Here is a 27,871-nt window from a genome sequence, read left to right as displayed (position 1 = left end):
AAAATTGACTTCTTAAAAAAAGAATATATATTTGTGTTTAGGTTTCACTGAGTTGGCAGTGGTCCATTGGACCGCTGCCAAACTTTCCCTGAAAGTTATTTTCATGATATTTAGAAAGGGGAATGGGTCTAAAAGGGGCTCCTAAACATTTTGTGAATTAGACACCTATCTTTTTGATGTATTGGTATCCGATCAGTGTTTTGGAATTGCAATCTCAAACCATTGATACATTCCTCTGTGACTCGCAAAGAGGAGGGGAACGACACTTTCACGCCCCTCCGAATGGTGATTCAGACAAGGTCGCAAAAGCCCTTTTACAATTCAGAAGAATTCACCAAATCGTAAAAGGGCTTTTGTACATAAAGAAAGGCCCCTTTGCTGTTGCAGACCCTGTGATTTTATGAATGTTGGCTGTGTGATCGCAAAAGGGCTTTGGGTATGAAGCCCCTAAGAAATCAATCACCAGGTCTATCTGTTGTCTCAACAGTGCTCTTCTTGACTCCTAGTGGGATGAAAGTGCTCTCTATTAGAAACTCCAAGATAGTAAGGCTGGCTTTGAATTTAGGCAAGTCGTAGATGCTGGACTTCAAGAACCAGATTCACAAAGCAATTAATAGCCTTAAACCTCGGTTTATGGTGAAAAGTGTCTCCGTTTACACCTAATAAGTAACTACAATATATCTGGCAGGTGTACATTTTCTTACCACTTTAGAACTGTATTCCGCAACTGTGTACAATTTGGCAGTAATAAACCCCGCACAGAAAGTTGGGAGTGGGCATATCAGGTCGTGCTCTACATTGAAAGCTTATGAACCCCAGACAAACTTGTGAGTTTGATGGCCTTCAAAAACTCCACACCAACCCTTTTCCTCCCCAAGACTGGAGAAAAGTACTTTTCAGGAGGAGAAAGGCAGATGAACTCTCCAAAACATCGTTGGGTTGAGGAGGAAGTGATTTCACCACAGGAAAATGGATTTCCCCATGGGGAGAATATATTGGGGGCGGGAATGCATTTTGACCATGTGTTTCCGTGATGCTGAGTTGTACAGCACTATGAAAGTTACTTGGGAGTGCCCATTCAGTTACCCATGGTTTTTGATGTAAAGACATCTACTAACATTTGCACACAGAGCTTAGCACAAAAAACACACACTTCCTCAAAAGAGGTGCCAAAAACAAAAAGCTTTTTTTCCCCCAAACTTTCCCAAATTTGCATGTGTGATGTACAGTACAGCACATATAAAAAGTGGGAAACATTTAAAAGCAAGTTGAAGCATAGTATTTTGTACTGGAAGAGAAACCTTCTTGTACAAAACTTAGGCAAGACACAGACACCGTTGCTGTATGCAGCAGCACCATATAGTCGATGGTAGAGCTTTTATGGAGATTGCCACTGCGCAGAAAAATCCTCTCACCCTCTCCAGGCTCTACAGCTAATGATAGCAGTCATAACCCTGAAGGGGATGAACTAGCCTACAGAGTGATGTTTGAAATCATAGCACTCTGTAGGTGGATGGCTGGATTGCCATCTGTGAGAGCATACTTCAGTTACACCCCAGCTTGCAGGCACAATCCATGTTATTGAGCAGATCGGCTCCTCATGCCTCGGGTTGCACATCATCTGCTACAAAGGCGCTGTCAGTGCACTAATCCATGCATCCATGGCCCCATTCAGAATCCATACAGAAAAGCAAGGTCGGGATCCCGAGTCCTGTTCAAGCTGTGCACAGGGCCGCGCGCCTCTAGCCCCATTTGAAGCTGGGAGAGGGCTTGAAGCAGGTCTTTATTTTGTTTATGATGCCCTGCTTATTTGTCTGGCTCCTCGTTTACTGCATGGGTGTCCTGCCTTACTGGTGCACTGGAAGAGACATCAGCAGAGGAACCATGTAGTAAACCATACATTCAACTGCTGCTCAGTTTGCTGTGCGAGTGTGACTGAATGAGTCAGTGACAGAGGGAGAAGAAGTGCAAGAGAGAAACTGAGTGATTGAAAGTGCATGTTATGCTTGTGAGTGTCTGCTTTTGGCTGGGGAAGAGGGTTCTGGGGGAAGTCAAACGAGTGGGTGAGCTGCCAACTATGAGAACATGCTGAAATCCTGGACATACTTTCTGACGTACAGAACACTCATGATATATGGTGGCATCAATTTCAAATCTCTGATACTGATATATTTTAGGTAATGTAATTCTTGGCATAAGCTGGCATCCATGACAAACTGCTGGCCCTGGCACACTTTTGGACACAAAAATAGGCTAACTGCAGGGGAATATCAGGCTTTGACATGCCACGAATTTACTTGACCATTTCATGAGTGCTGTTTTCAAACAGTTTGGTTTTTGGCAAATGTATTTGAAAATTGTGCTTTAAATGCATTAAAATAAAAAATAAAATAAAAAATAAAATAAAAAATAAAAACTTCAAGGAGAGAACTTGCCAAACCCGCTAAAACTCAAACCTTACAAAAGAAAACAGGCTTACTCGCTTGTATCTGGGGCAAGTATTACACCTAACCACTTTAACAGATCACCAGCTGCCACAGTCGTCTACGCGTCCTGTGCCTGAAAGTATACACACGTGTGTCCTTGGGCAGCTAGATGTTGGTAAGGGTGCATGGTCATCTCGATGTGTGCTGTATGTCTGGGCCTTTATGCATGCATACGAGGGTGCTTTTGCATGCACTTTACAAATCAGCATGAAAGAAAGGCAATGGGGTTGGCTTTGTTAGTCACTCGTCAGTCGGGATTAACTGAGAACTTGTTAATCAGTTTAGAAGGGCGTGGAAATCTACAGAAATCAGATATTTCCTGCGGCAGTTATATTCCTTTCGGTATACTTCAGAAAAGTGTCCAATATGTGGGAACTCCATTTCAGTTTACATGGCAGAAATGTACTGTTGGACCTGAGAGAAATGACGGTGTAGAAGAGTGACTAAAATCATATTTTTGCATTAACTAATTCAGCTCCAAACGTCCCAGTTATAATAGTTTGCACCCAGTTTATTTAGCTGTAAACTAAATTCTAAACTGTTTATGGTTGGACTTGGGCCATTAGTGCAGCCGAGGCCCCTGCAAAGAAGCCACAACTCTCAAGGGACTACTACTTTGCATTTCTGAAAGGCAGTCAGTCTAAACAAACTTAAGAAACATTTTACCTAATTCTGCGTTAACGTCGCTAATATTGCAGTCTGTGTAAGCACTTACAACCCTGTGAATCTGGGATAAGGTTAGGTAGTATATATCTCATGTGAACAAATGTAGCCAGTGAGGAATAAAACTTTGTTACATCAAGAAATATAAACACTGACAAAGTCAATAGGTCTCACTGTTTCATACGTGGTTGGCGAGTTGGTGTGGATGAGTGAGTGAACTTGAGAATGAGTCACGGATGAGTGGACTAATAGATGGATGGGAAAGTTACTGCGTGCCTGGATAATTAATGGGTAATTTATGGGTGTGGTCTGTCTGTCTCCCTGCCCCCCCCCCCCTCCCCCATCATAACTTAAAGTAGCCTCGTCGCTCAGGGATGCAGTTAGAACGAACTATATCCCCACCATGATCAGATCCACTGTTAGAAAGGCCTCATATGGCTTAGTGAGGAGGGGTTACCATCCTTGCCTATGTATAGAGTAGATTTTGAGTGCACCCACAATTCAGCATAGTTGTTGCCCCCCCCCACTGGGGGAGACAATTCTCTAGTGGACCTAAAGATTTAAGCCACTGGAATGCACATGCACAACAGATTGACGAATAATACATAAATGGTGCAAGTTGGTTCAGCAGACAGCACAAACAGGAACTTTTATCCTTTTTATCTGCCACCTTCAGATCCTGAGGGTCACTAGAAGCTCTGAAAGCCTCTTAGATAAAAGTGTCAATGAGTGAATCAAATGACAGACAAGGAATTGCTTAACGTGTCGGAGCTTGCCTGACTTTCACCATAGTTCTCACTACAGACCCTTCCCCAAAGTTCCCTCAGTGTTGACATTTCTCAGCAGGTTCTGCAGCAAGCTTGCCTTCATCACCCTACAGGCTACTTCTGTGGAGTAACATATTAGCTACAATGTCCGTCCTTCTGGTTGTCCATCAGGAGATCTCCCAGGAACTGGAAATATTGGTGCTGGTCTATGACTTCTAGTACTGGATGTAAGAGTGCGAGGGACAGAAAAGCCCTCTGTTCATGGTTATGGACATGTACCCCTGCCCTGGGTGCCCAACTGTACTGTTGTCTGGATCCCCGATTCTGCTGATTTTTGTTGTCATAGGTTAACATGGATCATGCATGTACACTATGACAAAGGTCTGTCTCACGGATTGCGGTCTTGTTGGGACAGGAGGGGCATCCGAAGCACTACCCTCATAGTGTTGGAAGGCTACAGCAGGAGTTAAGCATGGTGGTGGCAGCATACCATGGAGGAATCACTCATTCCACTGGAGCGAGGCATAAGTCGCACGCACCTTTTTAAAGTTCTAAAGTACATGTAAAGTGCTGCAAAGCGCAGGAGTAGTGACTGTACTGGATGTGTGCACATCCGTGAAGGGTACAGTACAGGGACAGAGCAGAGATGTGCAGTCCATGCATAGTGTGTGTGTGTGTACTGGGTGTATGTATACTGTAGAATATATTACATGAGAACAGTGAAAGTATGTGCTGGGTGTATGTGTGCTTGTGAAAAATACAATACATGAATGGTGAATGTGTGCGCTAACTGAATGTGTTTGCATGTAGCACACAATGGTACAAAAAAAGAAAGTCTACAGTACTGATCAGTGCGCAAATAGTGAATGTGTGTGCTGAATACATATGAGCCTGGGGTGGCACAATACATGGACGTAACAGCACTGGTTAATGTGTGTGCATACACCGAGTGCCAATGTTCCTGTAATGATATATGACATGAAGGACACTGGGTTCCATTTTGGGAAGCCTAGGCCTGCATGGTGAGGACATGAGCAGTAGAGGAATTCTACCCCCAAGATAGATTTGTGTATTGCTGCATTCCTGTCAGCTGGGTGGAACACAGTGGAGAGGGGAGAGAGCTATTCCATCTATGCAGTTCAAAGGGTGCTCTTTAATTCAGTCAGATCACAAAGAAGGGAGCTGGACACATCTCAGGAAGGAGATGGAGCTGATAAGGGAATCGTAAGGAGTAGGGCTGGGAGCCCAGGATTAACCTTCTGATGCACATATCACTGTGGCTGGCAGCCACGTGTGACCTCTACTCACTCCCATGGCCTGTCTTGTGGGGCAGTCGGCTTTGGAGTCTCTCCTGCTGTGATGGACAGCCTTTTGAAAAGGAAGAGAGAAGTGCGTGTTTCAAAAAAAGCAGAATCAACATAAAACTTTAAAGAGACAGATCCTTAATCACATTTGGTGTCTGAAATGGATTATAAGAAGGGGAGGTTGAACCCTTGAAAATTGGTCATCTGCCAAGCAGCTGGTTGGGATTTGTGAGAAGGAGAAGCTATGGAAGACGTCTGCCTGTGACCAGGACTGGAGACAAAGCCCTGCTGGGTGAGGAGATATCACCCAGTGAATCAAAGACCACCTGCCCTGGAGCACCAGCACCTTAACACCCTGTGTTCCTTGTGAGAAAGAGGATAGAGTTGGAGTGAGTGAGGTCCAGTGGGGAATCCTGCAGAGTGGAATACCTAAGCGAGGTGTGAGGAACAGCTGCTGCACCTATCAGGTCGTTGCCCGTGTGCAGGATCTGGTATGCCAGGAGAGGACCGTCTAAAGATCGCCATGAGAGGAGTGCTGAGAAAGGCAAGAAAACCCTGTGCGGCACCTGTTGCATGACCACGTAGGCCAGGAGGGGCCGCCGTGAAATTATTGCCAGATAAGCAGTGAGGCCTGTGTGGAGCATGGCAGTGACCCTATAAGAAGGGGCCACTGTGGTATGAACTACTGTGTGGTCAGGGCTGGTTTCTTGGTCAGTAGCGGTACAGTAACCCCAAATGGCAGGAGGAGCTGGTGCTATCAAGGAACCTTGAGGATCAGGCTGTCACCAGATAACTGTTAATTGCATGACCGAGCATAGAGGACTGTGCCGGATTGCCCCTGTGAGCTTTGGAGGACACTATGAATGCATTGCCACTTCACTGCGATCCCAGCTGGAAGCATCGGAATAACCAAATAACACCTTACACCTCCAACTTGGGGACCATCAGACTTACTGTGCAGGAGGAGCACATTAGATCGCTAGTGGTGCTGGCCGTGTAAACCCAGAAGAGAGTCTTCATGCAGGGTGATGCAGTGTTTCCTGCATGCAGTCAACTCTTCCACCAGGCTCAAAGCTGCATGAGTGCCCGTGACTTCATGCTAAGGGCACTGCAGTGCCAAGACACTTGACTACTTTGCTAAGAGTTGGAGTGGACTCTTGGTTAAGGCCTACTATTGGTTATTTCCTGAATGAGGCCACCAGTGAATGGAGAATAAAGCCAACCATATTACAAAAAGCAGTGGGACAGGGATTTGTCAGCAGAACACTAGATCCCCAACCTCGAGGAATGTGTTCTTGTTGATATATGTTGTAACACTACATTGAATACATGCAGTTATAAATAAAATACCTCTTTTTAATATAAAAAGTAGTATTTGACTGGATATCTGTTTGACACTGTCGCATGCTCTAAGTTATGAGTTGTGCTCACTAACCTGTATTAACACCCCTCCCCATGCCAGCCTCCAAGGGAGCCTTGGACTGCTCAAGCACAGCTAATACTGAAAGTCAAGTGTAGAAGCGGTACTTAGCCCAGTTGCTTAAGATCCGTAGGAGATCAGGCCCCAGGACATCAGCAGTATAAGGCCTCAACCCCCACGGTTGGGCCTAGTAACCCCTGCATGCCACAAGGCCATCTGAAAGGGTTTCTGACAAGGAGTAAGAATATCAACAAAGAGAGGGACTGGGAGGTTGATGGTCCAGTGTACGGTCTCCCAAATAACTAATAATTGCATTATTAGTTATTTAGGAGACTGTCCAAAGGAGTAAGAATAGTCCAACCAACCAAATCACTGTTCCACAGGGCAAGAATTCCTGTATGGGGTTGCTAAGAAAGCATTATCTTGCAGCAGGCAAACAAGAGTGTTTAATTTTATGTATCAACAAAGGGAGGGACTGGGAGATTAGTTGGTCTAGTGTACGGTCTCCCAATTACCTGAACATACAAAAAAGGTGTACACTGTTCCAAATGGAAAAATATAATCACTAGGGGAACATTTTATGACCTGCACTTTAGTTTCCATCAGCCACAGTCAAGATTTCGCCATGTCCCTGAATTTTAAGGGCACACTTGCATACAAGTACAGTGAGGATGGCCCAAGGCCTTTTTTCTGAGACCCACAACAGTCCATGGTTACTGTATGTTATCTGTGGCGGTCCTACCATTTCCCTCAGGCGCACCTGGAATGACGAAGTTTCAGTACTGGCAAGGTAACATACAGCCTAAGGACCCTATATGATGTTCTATAATAACAGGAGTCAGGCAAGTGATTCATGGAAGTTTGCTTTATATGTTCTGTTTCGCAGAGGAAGGACAGAAACCAGAGAAATGTGGCAAGTGAGGCTGCTGCATGGTGCTGAATGCTGCAGACAGCAAGAGGTGCAAAGAGCAGCAGCTGCAGTTCAGTGCGGGTGAATGCTGCGGAGAGGAGACCGCTAGGGGAAGCAGGCAGTTGTAGAACGCAGGGGGAAAAGGTAGTGATGAGAAGTGCTGCTTGCCTTAGTTCAGCCCTTAGGTCAAGGAGAAATTCAGAGCTTGCTGGTACTTCCTATTTACAGTGTCTAGGTTTTAGATGTAGAAGGTCTGCCTTTTGGTTCCTATGGATCCCTAATCTGCGCTGCCCACACCATTCGTTTTACACAGATACCAAAGATATTCATGTTATTTTCCTGCTGATTTGTAAGGGAAGAAGCAAGCAATATCCAAGGAAGAATTGGGCTCTACCACTGTGAAGTGATATGGAATCCCGCATAACTCGCTCTTTTAATTTAATATAAGGCTCCCTCATCTTTTTTAATCTATTAACATATCTATGCAAATACTCATATTTACCGGGATACAGACGTCTGGGCAACCGAAATAGAGTCTGGGACCATGTGAAATAGCAATTAAAAATGTATGCTGGACAACTGTTTTTAGCTTAATACTAAGAAAACTCTGGTCCACTTAAGATGAGAAAATTAACAACTAAGATCCAACCTGCTCAGTATTATCCTATTCACATTTGGCCACCAGTGAGTTTATGAACAACTGGAATGCCACTATGACGTGACCAGACACCCCCTCCCCCTTAATCAAGTACTTGCACGGTCTGTGGTACCTCATTACGCACTCACAAAGGATTCATGCGACCCCAAAACTGGGGAACGACAACCCATGCATTGAAGAAGACTCAACTCTCCCCTCAATGCCATCAAAAGGCTTATTTATTGATTTACAGGTTAAATATGTTAATTGCAAGGACATGAGAAAGGTTGCCAGTTCAATTGCTGCGAGCACCCAACTAACCATTTTTGCTTACTTAAATGTTCATTTGATCGAAAAGTCGCCAAACTCAGAATATTTCTCATCCTTTTGATTGCCATTGGATACCTAAGCATTGTACTGATGATACACCATATATATTATGTTAAAAATGCGGAAATGTTGAATGCATAAATCATTTTCAAAGCCGAATAAAAATACATTTAAAAACAAAACTCTAACTTACTCAGCAGTTTTGCTTCCACAACCTTGTTTACTCATAAGGTGAAGACCCTAGGGTGTGGATTTGGCAAAACCCACCCGTTAAAGAGCAAGCTGGTGAATGTTGACTCCTTAAAACCAAAACAAATAAAATCATAGTGCAGCAGTGAGTGGCTTCCATCTGGGGAATTGTAGTACAAATCATGTTGGGTTGTCTCGAAGTCCCAAACATGGACTCCGGACAACTTAAAATGCTGCAATGAATTTAACCAGGGGAAGAAGAGAGAACCAAGACTGTGGCTCACTGTATCGAGGACCACTCTTCCATCCTACCCAGGACTTGACATCTAGATTACACAATTAGCACAACTTTAACAAAACAGTTACTGGAACAGTCTAGCCTCCATGCAATGTTTAGACTAAGCAGTGACATACAGGTCCTTCCAGTATGAACCTGCAGAGCAGCTCCTGATGCGAGGCCTCGTTGGGGGGGCTTACCTTTGCAGCACAGTGAACAGGAATGATGTTCGGATTGTATCTTGCCCATACTTCTGATGGAACAACTTCCTTACTGTCATTTGTAGGAGGCTGAAAGAACAATAAAGCATTGTTACTACACGAAAAGAACATTTACCTCCCTACATTCATAATTATTCTGCAGAATCCTTCTATATTACAAACGTTCATCATCTTGTTTCAGTAGTAACATTGGACGCAATCAATATTCAACTGCAACACAATGTAATGTTGTCCCAGTCAACTCGCTTGCTTTCTTACAACATTCAAGGAAAGGGGAGGAAAGAAAAAAAAAAAAAAAACACCCACACACTGAATTGTATGACCCCGGGGAGAATGAAAAGGTGCAATTCGTAAAGAATGTGTCCATGAAGAAGCCTTTTGACGAAGCCCTGTATTATATTAACAGTAATGTAGAGGGACCCTGAACGACCAAGTCTGCTTTCAGCCAACACTACAGCATGACCGCACCGAAGGCAAAGCAACTTTATCCTTAAAGGCAAGTTTCTCTCCACCCATAGTACTTGCCATCACACACTCCGGACCATTCTTGCAGACTGTGATGGACCAAAAGCAGCCTGTGTGCCACCTACCTAGGAATAGTCAAATGGCAGGTCCTGTCTAGTTTGCATCCAATAATAAGCACAATAATCTTCAACAGAAGCATAAACAAATATCTACAGTTCAACATTTATTATGTTGGGCCAGTAGTCAGCAAATACCAAAGCAAAAAAAAAAAAAAAAAAAAAAAAAAAGTCTAGGCACCATACCGCCGTACACACAATTTATTGACACCAGTGGAAGGCTCACAGAAGATTTCTATGACCACCTTGAATGTCTTTGGACATTCAGGGATTCACAAATTAAGGCCTGCATCAGTGAATATTTTGCCTTTGAACTTCACAGGATAATAAAATCTGCAACCTTTTAATACTGTCCAGCCAATACCATGGGGCATGTTTAACAAACTTTTGCGCAGGAAGCCACCTTGCTGCGCTGTGTGAAAGGGAGAGGGCAGGAATGTGCCTATATAACATTACACAGCTCTCCGCCTCCGATGGCGCACAACGTGTTACCTTCGCCGATGCAGGCACCCTTGCACCATGGTGCAAAAGTGCCTACGTTGTAGGCAGGATTCCTTTTGTGCAGGAAGAGGCACCTTCCTGCACAAAAACAATATTTTGCAGCACACATAGAAAGAGGAAACAAGGGGAAATAAGTATATTTCTCCTCGTTCTGCCTCTTGGGGGGGGGGGGGGGGGGGAGTCGGGGGGGGGGAAGGCGTACAATTCTGATACCACTCTTGGTAAATCTGGGAATTTGTCATGAAACATCGATGGACCTGTGGGAACACCCATGCTCCATCCACATAAGCCCCTCACTGTAACGCAAGGCAGCCATTTGCGCTGCCTTGCGTTACTCTTGATTTACCAAGCCACGCAGGGGGGCCTTGTGTAGCTTGATAAATCTCATTGTAGTTCCGCACTACTCTGCGTTGGGACAAGGCAACCCAAAACCTATAATGAATATGCCCCATGTTTGTACGATTGAGATGCCCAATTAGTGACCAGGCCCTTGCTTAATCCACTATGACGATGTGGTAGGGTCCCCACTTATTGCTGTGCCCAGTCCATTTCTGATCCAGGTAATTATAGGTGGTGAGAAGGCAAGAGCCCAGTTTTCCTAATGTTTATATAATAGTTACACAGAAGTATTTGGCCATCAGAAATGCACTCAAATTGTTTGTACGCTCTACCTCAGAACAAGATCAAGCAACAAGCCAAAGAACCTTTCTCCACCTGCACCATCATTGGTACCATGATGTCTCACAACCCATCCACTGACTTCACTAGCGAAGCAAAATGACAAAACAGAGAAAACAAGAGTATGAAGAGGATATGCAGGCTTCTAGTACACAACCCAGTCTCAGCTCATTAAGTACACTCCAAAGTGGCGGAACCAGGGTAGGATTAGGCTTCACAGTACTATGTTACCACTTGGCCCAGATGAAACCCAGGCAGAAACAGAGGTTACCAAAGATTTTTCCTGAAGGGTTCTTCTCAGTAACTTCAAGCTCAAATACACAACTGTTCTAGAATCAGAATTTTATTTTTTGATAACATCACTGTTGTGCAAGTAATCATCACAAGTAATGCAGCTCATACAAATAGACACTGACGCCAGGATCATGGTTACCAGCAAAGACTCCGCTCCTTACACATAGCCAGACGCTTTATTAGCCCTACACGCAGGGACGCCAGACCGGACCAGTCTGGACGCTTGCAATGTTTGTTCCATAAACTAAACAAAAACTAACAATAAACTCCCCTCTTAACATGACATGGTCCACACCCACGTGCATGTAACCCTATTAGATTCACAACACTACAAATCACCCCAGTCAAAGAAAGCTTCACATCCCCAGCATACCCAACTAGGAGGAAGGCAAAAGGCCCTTTGTGTTGATTTCTGACCAAACGTACCACACTCGGTGCGGTCTTGTATCCCTTCCAAGAGATGCCCCTTTTCACCTTTGGAAAACACAGCCATTTAATTTTATAGATGTCCAGACAGAGGTTTATGTTTATGCAAACCCTCTTCCCAAATGTAAATGAAGAGCTGCTTCTTGATGACAAGGCAGCTAAGCACCAGTTTTTGGTGGATAAGGACTTTGATGACATAGGAGGCACTTGTCTCGATTTACAGATGATTTGCATATTTCTTGTCCATTCTTACACAAATGGGTTTTAATATCAGGTGGCTCCACAGGCCCAGCCCTACTTCAGCTAGTAGGAACTCTAAACGGGATCTGCTCCAATTAATTGTATTAAGAATATTTTAAGCTGCTGTGCAGATCTTCAACAGGAACATTTTCCCCTGTGGATTTACAAGTCGTAAATAACAGGGATGGAGGAAAAAAAAAGGCAACAATCCTTTGATAAATCTGGCCCTCAATGAATAACCGTTGAAGCAGAAACTGTGCAAGCCGCTATCAGCATGGGTTATAGTGCAGGCGTGATTTACTGACATCGACCGCCATCAGGGAGGGAGAAAGGGGAAACGTGCTATAAGCAACAAGGGTGAAGTTTGCCACGTACACCTTCTGGCAAAAGCTAAGCTGCCGAACCCTGCCTCCTGTGGTGGCCGACACTGCCAGGATTCAGTGAACGCAAGCAACTACTTGGACGGCGGCTGCTCCGACTGCTATTCAGTGCGGGCAAGCACACAGGGAGAAGGAGACCATAACATGGTCACAGAGATCTGGAATGACCTCGAGAGCTATAAGCTTGTTCTAATTTTATGAATTGCTCCACTGGGCATTATCACGTAGGTCAATGTCTTTCTCTTTGTTAATATCCCCCCTAACCCGGGTGGCAGACACTTCCTAATGACAGAGCTGGCTGTACCGGTCTCTGGAGCATGGCCTACAAAAGTTCTTGTGCAAGGTCGAAATCTGCCATACGTGGTTTTAAGAACAATTTAACATTGATTACTGGTAGAGAGAGACTAAAGAACAAATAACATACCTTAGGCTTAAATCCCAAAACTCTGTTGAGCTTGATAATGACGCATGGTTTGCCATCCTTGTAGCCAAATGTGGGGTCCTCTTCGCCTGAGCATTTCCCCAGCCATTCACGCCTGAAGGTGCAGGATTTCTTATTTCCATTTTCCTCATTCATACCTGGTTGTTCCATGTAAGGCTTTGGTGTCGCTGCAAAGAGCAATTAAAATATAGTTAGATCATCTATGGATATTCTTCCATTACAACAGCTTCTCTCTGGTTGCATGGGTGTCCATCTAAGCACTTGTAAACCTATAGAAGCACTTACTCAAGATACACCTGTCAACATTTGGAAAACACATGATGATCTCTTAGAGTGTTGTGGCAGAATGGTGTGAAAATCTTATATTGTTGATCTGTATAAATATCAAGAATGTAGCCTAATTTTTTTTTTTTTTTTTTAAATACAGCACAATCTTATTTTGGTTATACATGTCCCATTAGTTTCTCATTGTGCTCACATTGCTATGGTCTGTGCTTTTGTTTTCTGGGGATGTACATTCTTCCTGCCTAATGTGCAATTTGCACTGTTTGTGTGTGGCATACAGTTATGATCATAATGCTATCCTGGGTTGTGGTTTTCAAATACCTAATGTTGCTAAGAAGCCAATATTCAAAATATTATTTTTCATAAAAACATAACATGTTTTTGGGTACATCCCTACAAACTTTTACATCAGAACTTTGGCATCAAGCTGCACAAATTCGGTGGCATTAATCAAAAATGGTAGAAACAACTGACCTATTTCTCAATTTGAGTAACAAAACCATAAAATGTCTGGATAGGTATAGAAAAATAGAATTTATTATTCAGGGTGCCTGATGTCAATTTACCTATATTCTTCTTCGCAATAATTATACAAATAAAAGGTGGGTAGGAGACATGAAAAAGGGACACATATTAAAGGTAAACTGTACCGCCAGCCTTATTCCTCCAGTGTTCGGCTTGGATAGCAAACAGACATTTTCACAGGACCATTGCAGTTTTAACATGATCACATACGTAGTTTATTTACTGTCCCAGCCACCAATCGAGGCAGGCACAATATTCTGTTTCAATTTCAAATTATATAGTTTGAAAGAGGTGGGTAGAAACTAGATCCAAACTAGGTTTCACACCTATACATCTCTGAAAAGTAGGATATGAATTGGGTCAAAAATCATTTTTCTCTGAAAGATCAGAACACCCATGATAGGGGATTTATGGGTAGATGTGCAGAAAAGAATAGATCAACTTGAAGGGCACCTCTGAAACTACTTGTAGACCAAATGCCAGTAAAAATATTCTTATTCCACATTTGCCCTGACCAAAGTGGTAAATACATGTCTCAGGACCAGGGAAAGACAAAACACTTAGCATGTCCAATGTGGATTCCTGGGGACTTTTAGTAACTAAGTGTTGGTAGCGTGCATAGCTGTAGACACACAAACTGTGCATATGTCTGCCTTCTAGTGTTGGGTTCAAAACGTGTGCAACTTTTTTGTCTTCGATACAGTATCTGAGTCAGAAGGTACACTGACTCCACATATTGCTGGTATTACCCGCATGCATCGGCTCCATTGTTATTGTTTTTTCTCTGCCCTCTGGTTCAGACGTGTCTCTGAGTTCTGGTACAGCGATGTGTGGTGTTTTCTTACCAGGCCCTCTAATCCTTTTATCGGCGGTAGAATCTGCAGTCTTGCTTATTTGTCTGATCCAACCATTGTGTATTCCTTTGGCTCCACTCTGTAATCGACGACTCTCCTCCATTCAGGGCTCATCCCCTCCAGACCCCCATTATTTCGGATTCAGAGAATGTCCATGCGATGGAACGGACTTTGTTCTGTTTCTGCCCCATATGTCACTCCAAATACCCGAGGACAGACACAAATAAAATCTGCAGCCTCGGCTTGTCCCAGACCATTGAGGGGACTTCTGCAGCATGCCCCATGTTTTGAAATATGAAAACGCTACGGAACAGCTGAGCCCAACACTTCCGCTACCATTGGCACACAGGTGAGAGGAAGAGGATACTCCCAACCTTTTCGTAGACCAGTACACTGAAGATCCCCAGCAGCTGGAAGCTCCCAGGTGAAGGACTGCACTTGACAAGCAATGATGCTCTCCCACCCTGCAACCCCACACCACATAGTACCTGATGGGATTTCTGCCCGGCTCGGCACAGATCACCGCCCGAGGTGGGATCTAAACATCATACAGAGGATGGCAGGGTGTTGTGGGTACTGCTTAGAGCTTACACAAACACAAAACATCCCGCAAACACAGACTCTCCCGGAACATCACCGTCTGCTCCAAGAGTAGATACATGCACTACTCACCAAAAGGGCAACAGAACCATGCCATCACAACACTGCAGCAAAGGGATGTACTCTCTGTACTTTCTAATCCCTAGGAAGGACGGGCCCCTAAGGCCTATCCTCAACCTCAGGCCCCTAAACAAGTAAATCCTTGTCAGAGCACTTACACATGGGGACACTCCAGCAAGTCATTCCTCTCCAGCAACACGGCAACATCATGACTGCCCTTGATCGCAAGGAGGCCTATTCCCACAAACCTATCTACACTGTGCATCAAAGATTCCTGCTGTTTGTGGCAAGTAGACAGGATTATCTGTTCAAAGTGCTGCCAATCGGAGTAACAACTGCTCCCAGGGTGTATACAAAGTGCCTTGCTGTGGCCGCTCACCTCAGGAGGAGTGTCATCCACATATTTTCTTAGCTGGATGATTGGCTGATCAAGAACGCAATGCTACAGCAAATGCCTAGTGCACACTCAGACCACCATACATCTTCACAGCCGGGCTTTACCATCAATGTAATTAAATTGCACCTCTAGCCCCTCCAAATGCAGCCCTTCCTCAGGGCCAGCAAGGGTACAAGCATTCCAAACCATTACAACCTCTACTACTACCTCACCATAGTTCCTCATGCCATGTAACACAAGCACCCGTTGCAGTAGTGCCTAGCAGCACAATGATCACAAGCAGAGGGTCATTGCAACGACCTAGTGTTGCTCTGGGCCGTACTGATCGCTCTCTGCAGTGGTGGAACACCAACAACCTGTTACAAGAACAGCCCTTTCTAAACCCAGTTTCACAAGAGACCATCACCACAGACACCTGGCTCACTGGCTGGGGAGCGCATCTGCAGAACTTCACCATTCAAGGTCTGTGGACACTTGCGCAACGGGGTTGCCCCCACATCAACCACATAGCTATACAGTTATCCCTCAAGGATTTTCTTCCTCGCACTCAACACAAGTACTAATAGTCAGTACAGAGAACACCACTGCCATCTATTACCTACAAAAACAGTGGGCAAGCACTCACTACAGTGGTCTGCTTTAGCACAAAACATTTGTTAGTGGGTGATACATCAAAGTCCATCTCCTCATATAGTGCATTTCCAGGATGGAAAACAACTCAGCAGACGCGTTCAGCAGGATGCATTTGCAAATCCACAAATACCCATAAATCCTAATCCCATACATTCCCCCGTTGGGGGTTCCCACAGATAGACCTGTTACCCACCACTAAAAGCACAAAATGCCCAAGCTTTGCCTAAAGTGCATACACACTTGTTAAGCTAAAGCAAAAAGACCTTCCCAGACCCCACTCCACCGCGAAGAAAAGGGTTTCTATGACTTTTCTGTGTAATATTATTATCGCTGTCATCTGCAAAGCAGCTATATTGTCCACCCCACACAAATTTAACAAGCATTACTGTGTGGATGTCTTGGCCAGCCAGCATGCTGATGTTGGCCAGGATGCCCTTTATACACCTTTCCAGTCTTCTGCAACATCCTCAGGCTAATCCACCACTTTTGGAAGGGCTTCTTTACAGTCTATACCCAGCATGTGTATCTGCAGCTACACATGCCACAAACAGAAAATTTTACTTACCCAGGTAGCAACTGTTTCTGGCATGTAGTGCTGTAGATTAAAATACTACCGCCCTCCTCCCTGGTCTACGATGGTTGCTGCAGATGGTGTTAATTTAGTCTTCAGCTTTACTTTGCATTGTCATCTCTTCTGTATCTCTATGCTCCATCTACAGCCTCACTCTTTGTGTGGGGGAAAACCTAACAATGGAGTCGATGCTCATGGGCATTAATAGCAATAGGTGGAGTCACTATATCTTGCGACTCAAAGACTGCTTCAAAGAAAAAACACATGCACATGTCCAAGCCAAACACTAGGTGGCAGGAGTGTGCACAGCATGTGAATCTATAGCACTACGGGCCATAAACAGATGCTTACAGCGTAAGTAAAATTTCCTTTTTCAGAGATCGAAATAAGTCATCTTAAAGAATCCAAGCAGTTTGGCAAAGGTTGTTTCCTCAAAATTCCTTGGTTAAGCCTCCTGTTCACTGAGGAATGTTCCATCTTTCCATGTTCAGATAAACATGCAGGTTAAATCTTACACTTGTGTGGGTGAACAGCTGGATGAAACAAAATCCAAAGCTACAGGTAGGGTTGCCATGATTTTCTAGAAGACTGAGGATACAATTTTACAAAGCAGATTCTCCATGCAGAGTCTCCTCCGGATGGATCCTAGAAATGTCATTTTTTTCCAGAAAGTTCACTCAGAGGAATTCAAAGTGAGCAAGCTCAACAATACACCTGGTTAAAAAAAATGGCCTATTAGTAGTTTACGTTACTACACTAATCGTGGTCACTGAAGAATACATACTCTCACACTCTGAAACTTTTCAAAATCAGAAGTCTGCCCTTGAGTTTCAGGAACTTTAGTGAACCCACCCACAAGTTCCTTACAGTTATGTGCTTATTGTAAGATACACATAACCTGATCACATGAGAGCATTGTATTTAAGAGATAAATTCAATAACACCAAACCTTTCCTGATAAATAGAACACTATCAACTGTATCTTTCTGCAGGGAATAAAACACCCTCTATTAGATGCACCACACCTGCCTTTATAATGGTACTCAACTAAAGAGGAAGCCCCCTTTGTATAAATCGTAATAAATGCCAGCATCCAGTGGCCGTAATTGGTTTGCTGTTGAGTGGGTGGGCAGGGAGGATCGGATGAGCGGTGGCTTAAAAATCAACTGACAGCAGTCAACTTGTTCCCTTTGTTCCTACGTTATTTAAAAAAAAAAAAAAAAAAAAAAAAAAAAAAAAAAAAAAAAGGGGACCACGATGCAGACAATACCTCTGATAATCTTTGCAAACGGTAGAATTCAGTACAGCACACAGCTTTATCGTTCTGCCAATAGTCATTGCCCAGTTTAAATCTATATTGAAGTGAAGAAATCAGCATGCGTAAGAGTATCCCATTTCTAGAGCATCCCAAATATGGAGCCTTTACTGCAGAGACTGAATCCTGTAGCAGTGTGCCCATCAAGGCAAAGCATTACAAATGCTGTGACTTGGATTCACCAGTTTTCATGGAAAGCCCACTCTCTTATTTTTAGAATTCTTCACTCTGCTGACCAGCATTTGCTCGACTTTTTTTTTTTTTTTGTTGAGACCCCAGTTGTAATAGCATAAGCTTCTTGCTTTTAATTCCATCATTTCTTTTACTGTTTTTTAAACCAAGGCAGTATGCACTAGCTGCTGGTCCAGCTTACTCTTGTTGGAATGGTCGGTTCTACTTTACTGAGGAGCAATTATCTATTCACCACCCGTAACCTAATGCCTGGATCAGGTTAGTCTCTGGTGCATGCTCCAAAGAAATCATGTAATCATATGTTTTGACGATATTGGTAAGATTATTATAAGTAGAAGATTAGTATAAGTAGTAGACTGACTGGGCTAACCAAAAACATCAGCTTCCAAAAATATGCATCCCTTCTTTACATATGAAATACCTTTACTCCTGCTTTGGATAAACTAACGAGACTACAAAACTCAGAATTATCTTTTCGATTAGCACAGTGGCAGATAACCGCAGTCACGATATTGTACAGTCACTTTTTAGACGGCAGACATTTTTAAGAGATACTCGTAGAGGTGTTACAGACGTGACACTTACACCGAGGTTTTTAATGTTTTACGTTTAGGCTTGAGATTTTATTTTGCTTTATTGATTAGTTTGTCACATTGTGACCTTTAGTTTTGTGTCCCCTAATTTGTTCGTAGGCTGCGTGGAGCTGCCTGTTGCCGTGCAGGTCGCTGTTCTCCCAGTGTTCCCTTATTGTTTCGGTGTACATTGTGAGATGTGAAAAATGTGCTTTGGCTGCGCACTCTGCTGACTCCCCCCTCCCTTCCATCCGCCCCCAGGCCCCCACCCAGTGCACTCAGTAGCTCACCCATCCTATTAAGCGTGCACTTTCTTCGTTCACACCTTGTGGTCTGACCCCAAACGAGGGACTGATAAGGAGAGGGAAGCCATGAGCTCCCAAGAAAAAGGCTACCAGAATATCACAAGGCACAGGCCTGCTGTTGCAAGATAGCAGCTTGCACACAGTCTTTGAGAAACTACAAGTGGTACTTGCCCAGATGTGCAATGTGCAATGTGTACACTGTGAACACAGCATTCCGCCTTCACTTACTCTACTTTTACAAAACTGTGGGACCCACTAAAAAAAAAAAAAAAAAAAAAAAAAAAAAAAGAAGGCTACCCTACCTTAAGAAAACAAACGCTAGCTCTGAATAACCTTGTCATGAACGTGCAGACAAACTGGCCGAAAATCAACGTATCTACATACAAAATAACATCATAAAGAGCTTGCCTGTTGAACATGGATCACCTTTAAGGAGTAGCTCTTGAAGTCATTTTTTACCTCAAAATTGAACATTTAATATACTTGGACAGTCCAGTATATGGAGACATTTTAATTACGCTTGTGGAATTTGCATAATATCCGAATTTTCTGGTCCGAAAATTTCTGAAATTGGCATTTTGAATTACACAATTTTGTCTACAACAGCCTATTTGCTCAGAAAATATCTTGCCAAGAGACATTTTTTGCTCCAACCAATCTCCTGCCGGTATTCCAGCGAGACTTAAAAAAAAAAATCCATAAGTCTGCAAACAATGTTGGACTCTAAAAGCGTAATTTTGAGAAATTTTAATGGAATTTTGTAAAAGTCCTGGGAACAAAATTACAGTTTCACTCACCTGGTACCTTGTAAACCATCATACACAATCTCTTATGAAGGGACCACAACACATAAAAACATAAACATGGCATGGACACCAACTTACTAGTGCAATCTTCAAACAATCCTGCGTCAGTTTGTTTTGTGTCGTTGTACAGATCCAAGAAGTTCGCGATGCTGCTAATGTACCCATTGTAGGTGTCTGCCTTGCCCAGAGTAAATGAAATTTCGGTTTTTAATGCTCGGGGTACCTGTGTCAGTCCTAGTATATAACATGGGAAGAGGATACAACTATTAGTGAAAAGAACACTTTACACATACGTAGTTTCAATAAGGCAGAGTTTGTGCAATATCAAGTAATCACTTTAAATGTTAAGTAATGACAATTACCTACAAATGGATTAATGTTCACTCAAACACACCGAAACCCGCTACCACTTATCCTGCAGGACTTAATACAGGTGCTAAGTAATGTATAGAAATTGAAACTTTTCTCCTTAAACCCCTTCTCATTATTTGAAAGCCGTTCTACTACTGAGGGGGTAGCAAGCATTTTACATACCCAAAATTTAGTCAAATGGTAGTGTTTGTGTGTTTGCTTTTAAAATAGGCTTTAGAATGTATATTAACTCTATCCATTACTCATCCCTGTTCAATGAACCAGACCAGATCCAGCATTTTGTTGATGCTGCTCTATATTATTGCTGTGATGTGGCACTGCTCAGTATGAAAGCAGAGCATCCTTGCTCCTGTAGAAATGAAATGCCAATCGCCATATAAAACATCAAGTACACGTGGCCTCCGTTGCTTTTGCCATGCCTCCAACAAAGGCGGGACGTGGAGCTATTGAGATTATTCTTGAAGATTTGTTTTCCCTTTTTTAAATGATGTATATATGTGGACAGAAGCCCTCAACCCACTGTGCCAAGTCATCCGGTTCTAAACCGTGTAAGACTTGTAAGCAACGTGTCAGCTATGGCCCCTCACGTGTCCTGCACATCGAGTACAGGCAAATACCAAAACCCCGAGTTATGCAACTTCTCTGTAAATTGGGAGAAATAGTTGACCCAGAGTCAGTCCCTTCATCTTCTGCACCCTCGGACGTGGTCAGGATATATTATTGCTCTTTGAGAAATGTCCTTATGAGTAAGCAAGAGTGGCTTTATAACTTGGAGGCCTCATTGCTTCATCTATCATAGTTGCTCCTCAGGCGAGCCTGAGAATATGTTGCCTTCAGTGGGAACTGCAGCACCGATGGAATCAGCTTTACATGGACTTTAATGACAAGTTTAGTCTTGACTAGACTTATAAGGTAGGTAAGGCGGTTGCAGTGGTGGAACAGTGTGGATACTCTTTTAAGGGTGAATGCGTCAGGGGTTGGGGAACAGTGGAGAGAAGGAGAGATTAATTTAAATGTTTTGGAGGTGAAGGGGACCACATTGACCATAAATGTTTGTCTTTCCCAACTGCAGGACATACATGTGCAGGCACAGATGGACACATTAATTCCATATGATACCTGAACAAGCAGGGTGTGCCCTTTCGTTCCCTATGCTTGGACGTTCTATAGCTCTGGCAATTGACCATAGTCAGAGCAATCAGTCTATCAACAGCTCATCTAGAAATGACTGAGAACAAGAGAGCAATCTTTCTAAGCAGGCTATCTGGCTGCCCTCCTCATTTGTGTTCCCTCGTAACCTCCAAAGGAAAACTCTCAGGCTCAGGGCAGATGGAGGTTGTGCCATCCAAATCTTAAGATTTTCAATATGTCTGCCTGGACCAAGAGAGGTTATCCTCATCTGGTTAAGGTCTTCTTCAGGAAGTGGTATTTGTGTTAGCTCCTCATAGGCTGTCGACTAGGGCGCTGTATTCTAACCAATGCAGCTTGGTGTTCTGAAGAATTCTTTTGAGACATTGCATGCTCAGACTGTACCGATTTTGACATTTTTAATTTCCCTTCTGGGAGAACAGACATACAATTGGTACTGTTGGGGTTATTTAACTTATATCTTAGCTTCTTTGTTTTTGCCTACACAGTTCTCTTTATTCTAATTACCTGTAGTTTGTAGGCGTGCAAAATAAATTGCATCCAAAGACCCTTTTGTCTTGGGATTTGAATTTAAAGCTAGTGTTTCTAATTGGTTACCCTTCTGAAACAATGCATTCTTGTTATCTGAAGTTTCTGTCATGGACGGTGGATTTTTGATGTTTTCTAAAAGAGTGAGTGAAATTCAAGCTTCCTCTGCTTCTCTTCAGATTCTTTTTCAAAATTATAAAATAGTCCTTCAAGAAAAGCCTTTTTTCCTACCAACTGGAGTGTCAGTCCTGAATTTCCTAGTCTAAATATCTTTCAGCTGTCTACCCTTTGACTGATCCTTCCAAAGAGAAACAGTCTTTATAGGTTGGAGCCTGAAAGAAGTGCAAATGTTTACATTCATGCATCTAAGGATTTCAGGGAGTGCACGCATGCCACTTGTGCTGTACATGGGGAGCTGTGCTCAATCTCAATTTGCTAGGGCAGTGTTGCAGTCATTTCTCTTTTGAAGTGGGGTAATATTCTCAATCCTTTCTCCTGTTCTGGGGTATTGTTTTAGGAGTAGTCAAGTAAGTAATCTGCAAGAGTTAATACCATTAGAACATTGGAATGTTGGCATGTTCATTGAAGACAATGGACTGCTGCGGGCTTTTACAGGCCGGTAAAAGCCCGCAGCGCCAACATTCCAATGTTTGCTTTGTTCACAGCAACAGCTGTGAACAAAGCCTCACTGAGCCCGAGGGGATTTAAATCCCCTCTGGCTCCGTGAACATTTTTTTTTTTTTGATAGAACATTCTGCCCTGTGTGGCAGAATGTTCTAATAGCCTTAGAACTCGCCGTAGCGGGCTCTACTGGCTATTAAAGTCCCTCTCCCTTGTTAAATGTCCTCGCCTTCGGCTCGGGCATTTAACGCGGGGAGCGGGCCTTTATTAGCCGGTAGAGCCCGCTACGGCGGGTTCTAAGGCTATATTAGCAAAATAAGTTACTTGCTTCTTGGTTGTTTTTGGCTCAGTCTTTTTGGCGCCCTTGTGTCTGGTAGGAGCATACAAAATGGTTTGCACAGATGTCACCTGCAAACCTTTCATGGCAGTTGGCATGCCAATTTCTTGTGGTTCAGGTAGGCATAGTTGTTGATGAACAACAGCCCCCAACTGAAGGCAGTGATGAAGAGCACAAACATTTATGGCTAAAAGTTTCTGGGTTCGGTCTGGGGTCTTGGAAACTGTTTAAGAAAGGAATCTGCAGGTGTCACCATACGATCCATAACATTAGCAAAGGTAAGTGACTTGTTTTTTTGCTTAGAACATGAAACTACAATTCTACCAAGGTTTTATTCACATTTCCAAATTCATTATTGGTAGTTACAATTTCTAAATAATACATTTAAATTACAGAACGTTGGTGGAAACGTTGACCTATCAAATTTGACAGTATAGCCTCACTCGTACGAAAATTTCTATTTGAACAGGAGTATTAAAAAAAATTCCTCTTTCTAGCAATTAAACATACAAAAAATAAATATATCAAATACACAAAATGTGAAATCTGCCTTTGGTTGTGAGCAGAAGAAAAAAGGAAAGTCCTTTAGCATTATTGCCAAGAAAAGTTGGGTCACAAATATAGGCCCTTGAAGCAGTTTAACTGATATTGAACCAGCTGAGGGAGGCATAGAAGAGAAAGTGTTCAATGAGCAGTGTTGGGGACACCCCCCCCCCCTCCCCCCCATGCGCATATGATGCACGGGCATGGTGGGGAAAAACCAGTATTGCCGAATAATACCAATTATCAATTATCTGAAGGAAAGGCAACCTTGCTCAATTATTAGACAATGAAATCCAAGCTGTTACTTTTGTGGAAAGGAATAGGAGCATACTACCCATGTAAATTACACACCTGCGTCCAATTTATGTTGAAAACTCCCAAATTAATACAGGAAAAAGCAACCTTTTTGAAACGCACTTGAAGAGTACTCTGGACAGGAATCCCCTCTGTTAGATTTGTGTAAGGTGCACAGAAGATGCAGAACATACCTTAAGTGGGCCATCAGTTACCACCTGCAATTTCCCTGCCACAATTTTTCCAGCTGAGGCTTGTGTCTACATTTCATGCTGCTGATACGCCCTCCAGTGTACCCTTTTAATTTTGACCTAATGAATAAAACCATTTAACCTGACCATTAATTATGGTCAAACCTCTCCCGAATCCTTTGACAATAATTCCACAGATCTAACTTTCTTTTGTATCGCCAGAAGATCATCTTTTGACATGAAGGGCCTTAGAGTTTGGCGGATGGGATCCTCTGTCACCAATATGACGGATATTGTCCACTATATTACAAGTGTATTATAGCCTAAGGCAGGGGTCTTCAAACTGGGGGGGTGGGCCCCCCTAGGGGGGCCTCAAGTGACCAAGCTCTGGTCAAAACAGTCATTACACAAATAACAGTGTTTTGTTTTAAGCAAAAACATGTTATTGCATTTTTAAAAAGGTAACAGTACTTAACTGCAATGTTTAAATACATCTAGACAAATTTAAACATTGCCATCTTTATCAAATAATCGTGAACAAATTCTGAAGGGGGGCCCCAATGATTTTTATTTTTCAACAGGGGGGCCCCAGCATTAAACAGTTTGGAGACCACTAGCCTACGGCATTAGTAATACAGCGGACAGGATATCTGCCACGTTTTGACAGAGTACCCCACCCGCCAAACTCTAAATAAAGCCATACGTACTGAAGCCTGTAACATATTCAAGACCAACCACCTCTCCAAGGAGGTTGACTTCTCTTTTTTTCTTCTCAACCCCCCTCACGGCTTTACAACTAAAGTTTTCTAAGGTTAATTTTGAACTTGCCTTTTATTTAAAAAAAAATTAACTCCATCTTATTTTTCATAAACTTTTTTCCTTTCAGGAAGTTAAGGATGCAAGTACTTCTATGTATGACCTTGAATCATATTAGAAAATGCTAATTAGATACAGATGTCAACTACAGCATAGCCATCTAAGCCTCAGCTATCAAAATGAAAGTACTGTCAAGTGTCAAAACTCAGAGGGCGTTCTCGAGTCCTGAATCTGAGCAAGGGGGCATGGAAATCGGGGGTAGCAAGAAGTGTTGTGCTGTTTCTCCCTAAGATGGTGAATTAGCATAACTGGAGGCTTGTACTAACTGTATTACACGGAAACAGCGTAAGCCTCTCAGTGGACTTTAATCCCTATCCTGTAAACTTAAGCAGAAGCCAATAGTATCTTGGTATCATCAAGTGAATGTGTCTAGACTTTTAAGAGTGTATCACTTGGCCATAAACTCTCTTTGACACCCTTAAACACAAGTAACACAATCATGACAAAGGCAAAACTCACGACCAAGCCATAGAAGCTCATTAGGATAGCTTGGCCCATTTGGTGTTTTAGAAGTGCTCCAAGCGAGGGGACTGATCCGTCATAGTAAAATTCAATCCAACTCGGCTGCTAACTTGGTTCATTAAAAGAGACCAGGTCAATGCATTATCTGGTGTTATCCTGCACCAAAGTATCAGCAGCCCATTCCTAAAATGGCCACTGTTGGTGAGTTTTAGAATAACAGTTTACCCCTTACAAGAACACTTTACTTTCAAATCATCCGAACATCTACCAAATGTCTTGTGGTCTGCAGACAGCAATAGAAAAGTGGTCAGATTCCTCTCCAAAAAATGTGATGAACCTACTAGTGTCAAGTCTAGCCATCCACCATGCTAACAGCTGTACCAACGTAGCTTCTACACAATAGGTCTTCCTCTTGCAAGCTAGACAACAAAACACGACAACCCATTAATGCATATATTCACTGGGGCTATTCTACATTGATAGTTTGTGATGGTGGCTAGAATATCTGGCATTCTTAACCTCAGTCCCTCCAGATAATTCAATATTGACCTCATATGGAAGATGAAGACTTTGCTGAGTCTGCATAACAATACACACACTTCTACGTCTTTATTAGCCGTTGTGACTAGTTTGACCGAGTTCATGCAGCTCAGAATCACTGGCTTTAATTTAAACCATTAGCGCATCAGTGGAAAATTCCACCCCAGTATCAAAGGATATAGGAACTTAGAAAATGCTCTAAAGACTAAGGCCCAGGATAAAGAATAAGGATGGAGAGCATAGTAGAACACGCCTTTTAATGCCTCCATGTCCTTTCAGAAGCTTGCTCACATGTGGAGAAGAGTAAACAGGAGGGTTCTACAAAAACCCTAGGGTAACTTCCCAAGGGATGACAGACTGCATCTAAATACCAAGTATGCACTAACACCACAGGGAGTCAACATTTGTACAGATCATTGTAAAGATCAAGAGGACCTAAACAACCAAGTGGGAGCACAGACGGGAAGCTGCCCAAAACATCTAGTTTAGTAGATCTTTATCCCACAGCACATCAGGGTGTGCAAAGAAAAATAAATTGCCTAGAAGTAATCTCCTCTGAACGTGTGAGTGTTACAAACTGCCAATCACTTATTGAAAGAAGCAAGATATTCATTCCCAACTTCACCTTGTGACAGATCCTCTTGGGTATCAGCAGCAAGAGACTACTTCTCTGCTGTGAAAAAAAAAAAAAAAAAAAAACATAAAGGCAACCACGGTCATGGTTTTTATGGAGAAGATAAGGGCAAGGAAGTCTAATAATGGATAGCTCCTAGTACTTAGAGTGAAATAGGCAATTCTTGCTTCAGCTCTAGAGCCCTTAAACTAAATCACAGCAACCAAGTCAAGATGTCTGGACCATTAACCAACAACACACTAGCTGCAAAAATCGACCTACAAAACGTTTACTCCCACCCTGGTGTGAGAAAAGGAAAGCAGGCACTCACTATAACTGTACATGCTCACTGCCCAAGTATGTGTGCCATCAGAAGGGCACAGACTTGGCATTTCATATTTCTGCATGTATTTTGACATTGCCGGACAGTTGTAGCTGCTCATTTTTAAAGAGGAAGGGTTCATGCTTATTCCGATATGGATAAGTAACTAACCAGGACATATTTAAAGGGATATGTTGCGGATGGTAGCTTCTACACAGTGTGAGAATTTTACGATTTACTGAACTTTTTACCTTTTGCAGAATTAAGTTTGTGGTGGCTGCCTGTAACACTTATAAGGCTCTTTTTATCTACAAAATGCATCCAAAAGGTCGCTGCCACATCCAGCCCATAGCAAACCGACTTGTGAGTACTTTCAAGACACTGCGTGGTGTTAGGTTTGTTGCACCTACCCAGCCTCTATGCTAATCTCAAAATGAGACCTTTTCAAGAACATCGACAGTTTTAGTGACCGGACAGTTGTTACCAACAGCCTGCTCTCTACAGACCCCCTTGATCTGCTCTAAATGGTAGGTTTCTTTCAGGGAGGTGGACCGCCAGCCACCTCCACCACCACCACCACCTGGCCTTAAGACAACAGTGCCAGCAGAAGTCCAGCACTTGTATGCACAGCAAATGCCAAACCTACCCAAAGACCGTCTACAGCTCAGGACTGCAGACCGACCATGCAATGTTTGAAAACAAGTTCCTTCTAATGAAGGCCCAACGATGTGTTGTATCATGAAAAAGCAAAGCAAATATATACTCCGCTAGCTATCCAGAGCCCAGCTATAGCGGTATTCTGGTGGCATAATCTCAAAAGGCAACTACAAAGGTTAGTACCACTTCAAGATGTTAAATATTCCACTGAATAGAAATTACAGCAAAATGTGGTGCCATTATTCTTGCTCTGGGGCACATTCTTGAATGCCAAAGAGAAATCACAAAATGCTGAAGCTTCGTTTCCAAATACACAGAAAGGACTTCTGTGGACACCCATCTATGGTTTTGCTCATCACTCGATAACCGCCAACTTTCTGAAAGCCACAACAACTCTGTGGTGTCAAGTATGTTCAACACCATGGGGTGATGGGAAAAGTACCATAATAAAAGCCAGCACCCCCAGATATTTGCAGTATACATGTATTAAGTGGTGCACCATTTG

The 27,871-nt window shown here is 43.0% G+C and overlaps 1 protein-coding gene across 1 annotated transcript in view; it reads right to left on the bottom strand.

Moving 5' to 3' along the window:
- ATP1B1 (ATPase Na+/K+ transporting subunit beta 1) overlaps positions 1 to 27,871 on the bottom strand; it is a 55,468-nt gene that overhangs the window by 3,767 nt on the left and 23,830 nt on the right. Inside the window, exons 3-5 of the mRNA XM_069204168.1 lie at positions 19,940 to 20,095; positions 12,729 to 12,913; positions 9,184 to 9,273 (exon numbers count right to left, since the gene is read on the bottom strand). Of these exons, the coding sequence (XP_069060269.1) occupies positions 9,184 to 9,273; positions 12,729 to 12,913; positions 19,940 to 20,095 (431 nt within the window). The remainder of the gene's footprint in view (positions 1 to 9,183; positions 9,274 to 12,728; positions 12,914 to 19,939; positions 20,096 to 27,871) is intronic.

This window comes from Pleurodeles waltl, chromosome 8, assembly GCF_031143425.1.
Source record: "Pleurodeles waltl isolate 20211129_DDA chromosome 8, aPleWal1.hap1.20221129, whole genome shotgun sequence".
NCBI lineage: Eukaryota > Metazoa > Chordata > Amphibia > Caudata > Salamandridae > Pleurodeles > Pleurodeles waltl.
This window is presented reverse-complemented; position numbering and strand designations above follow the sequence as displayed.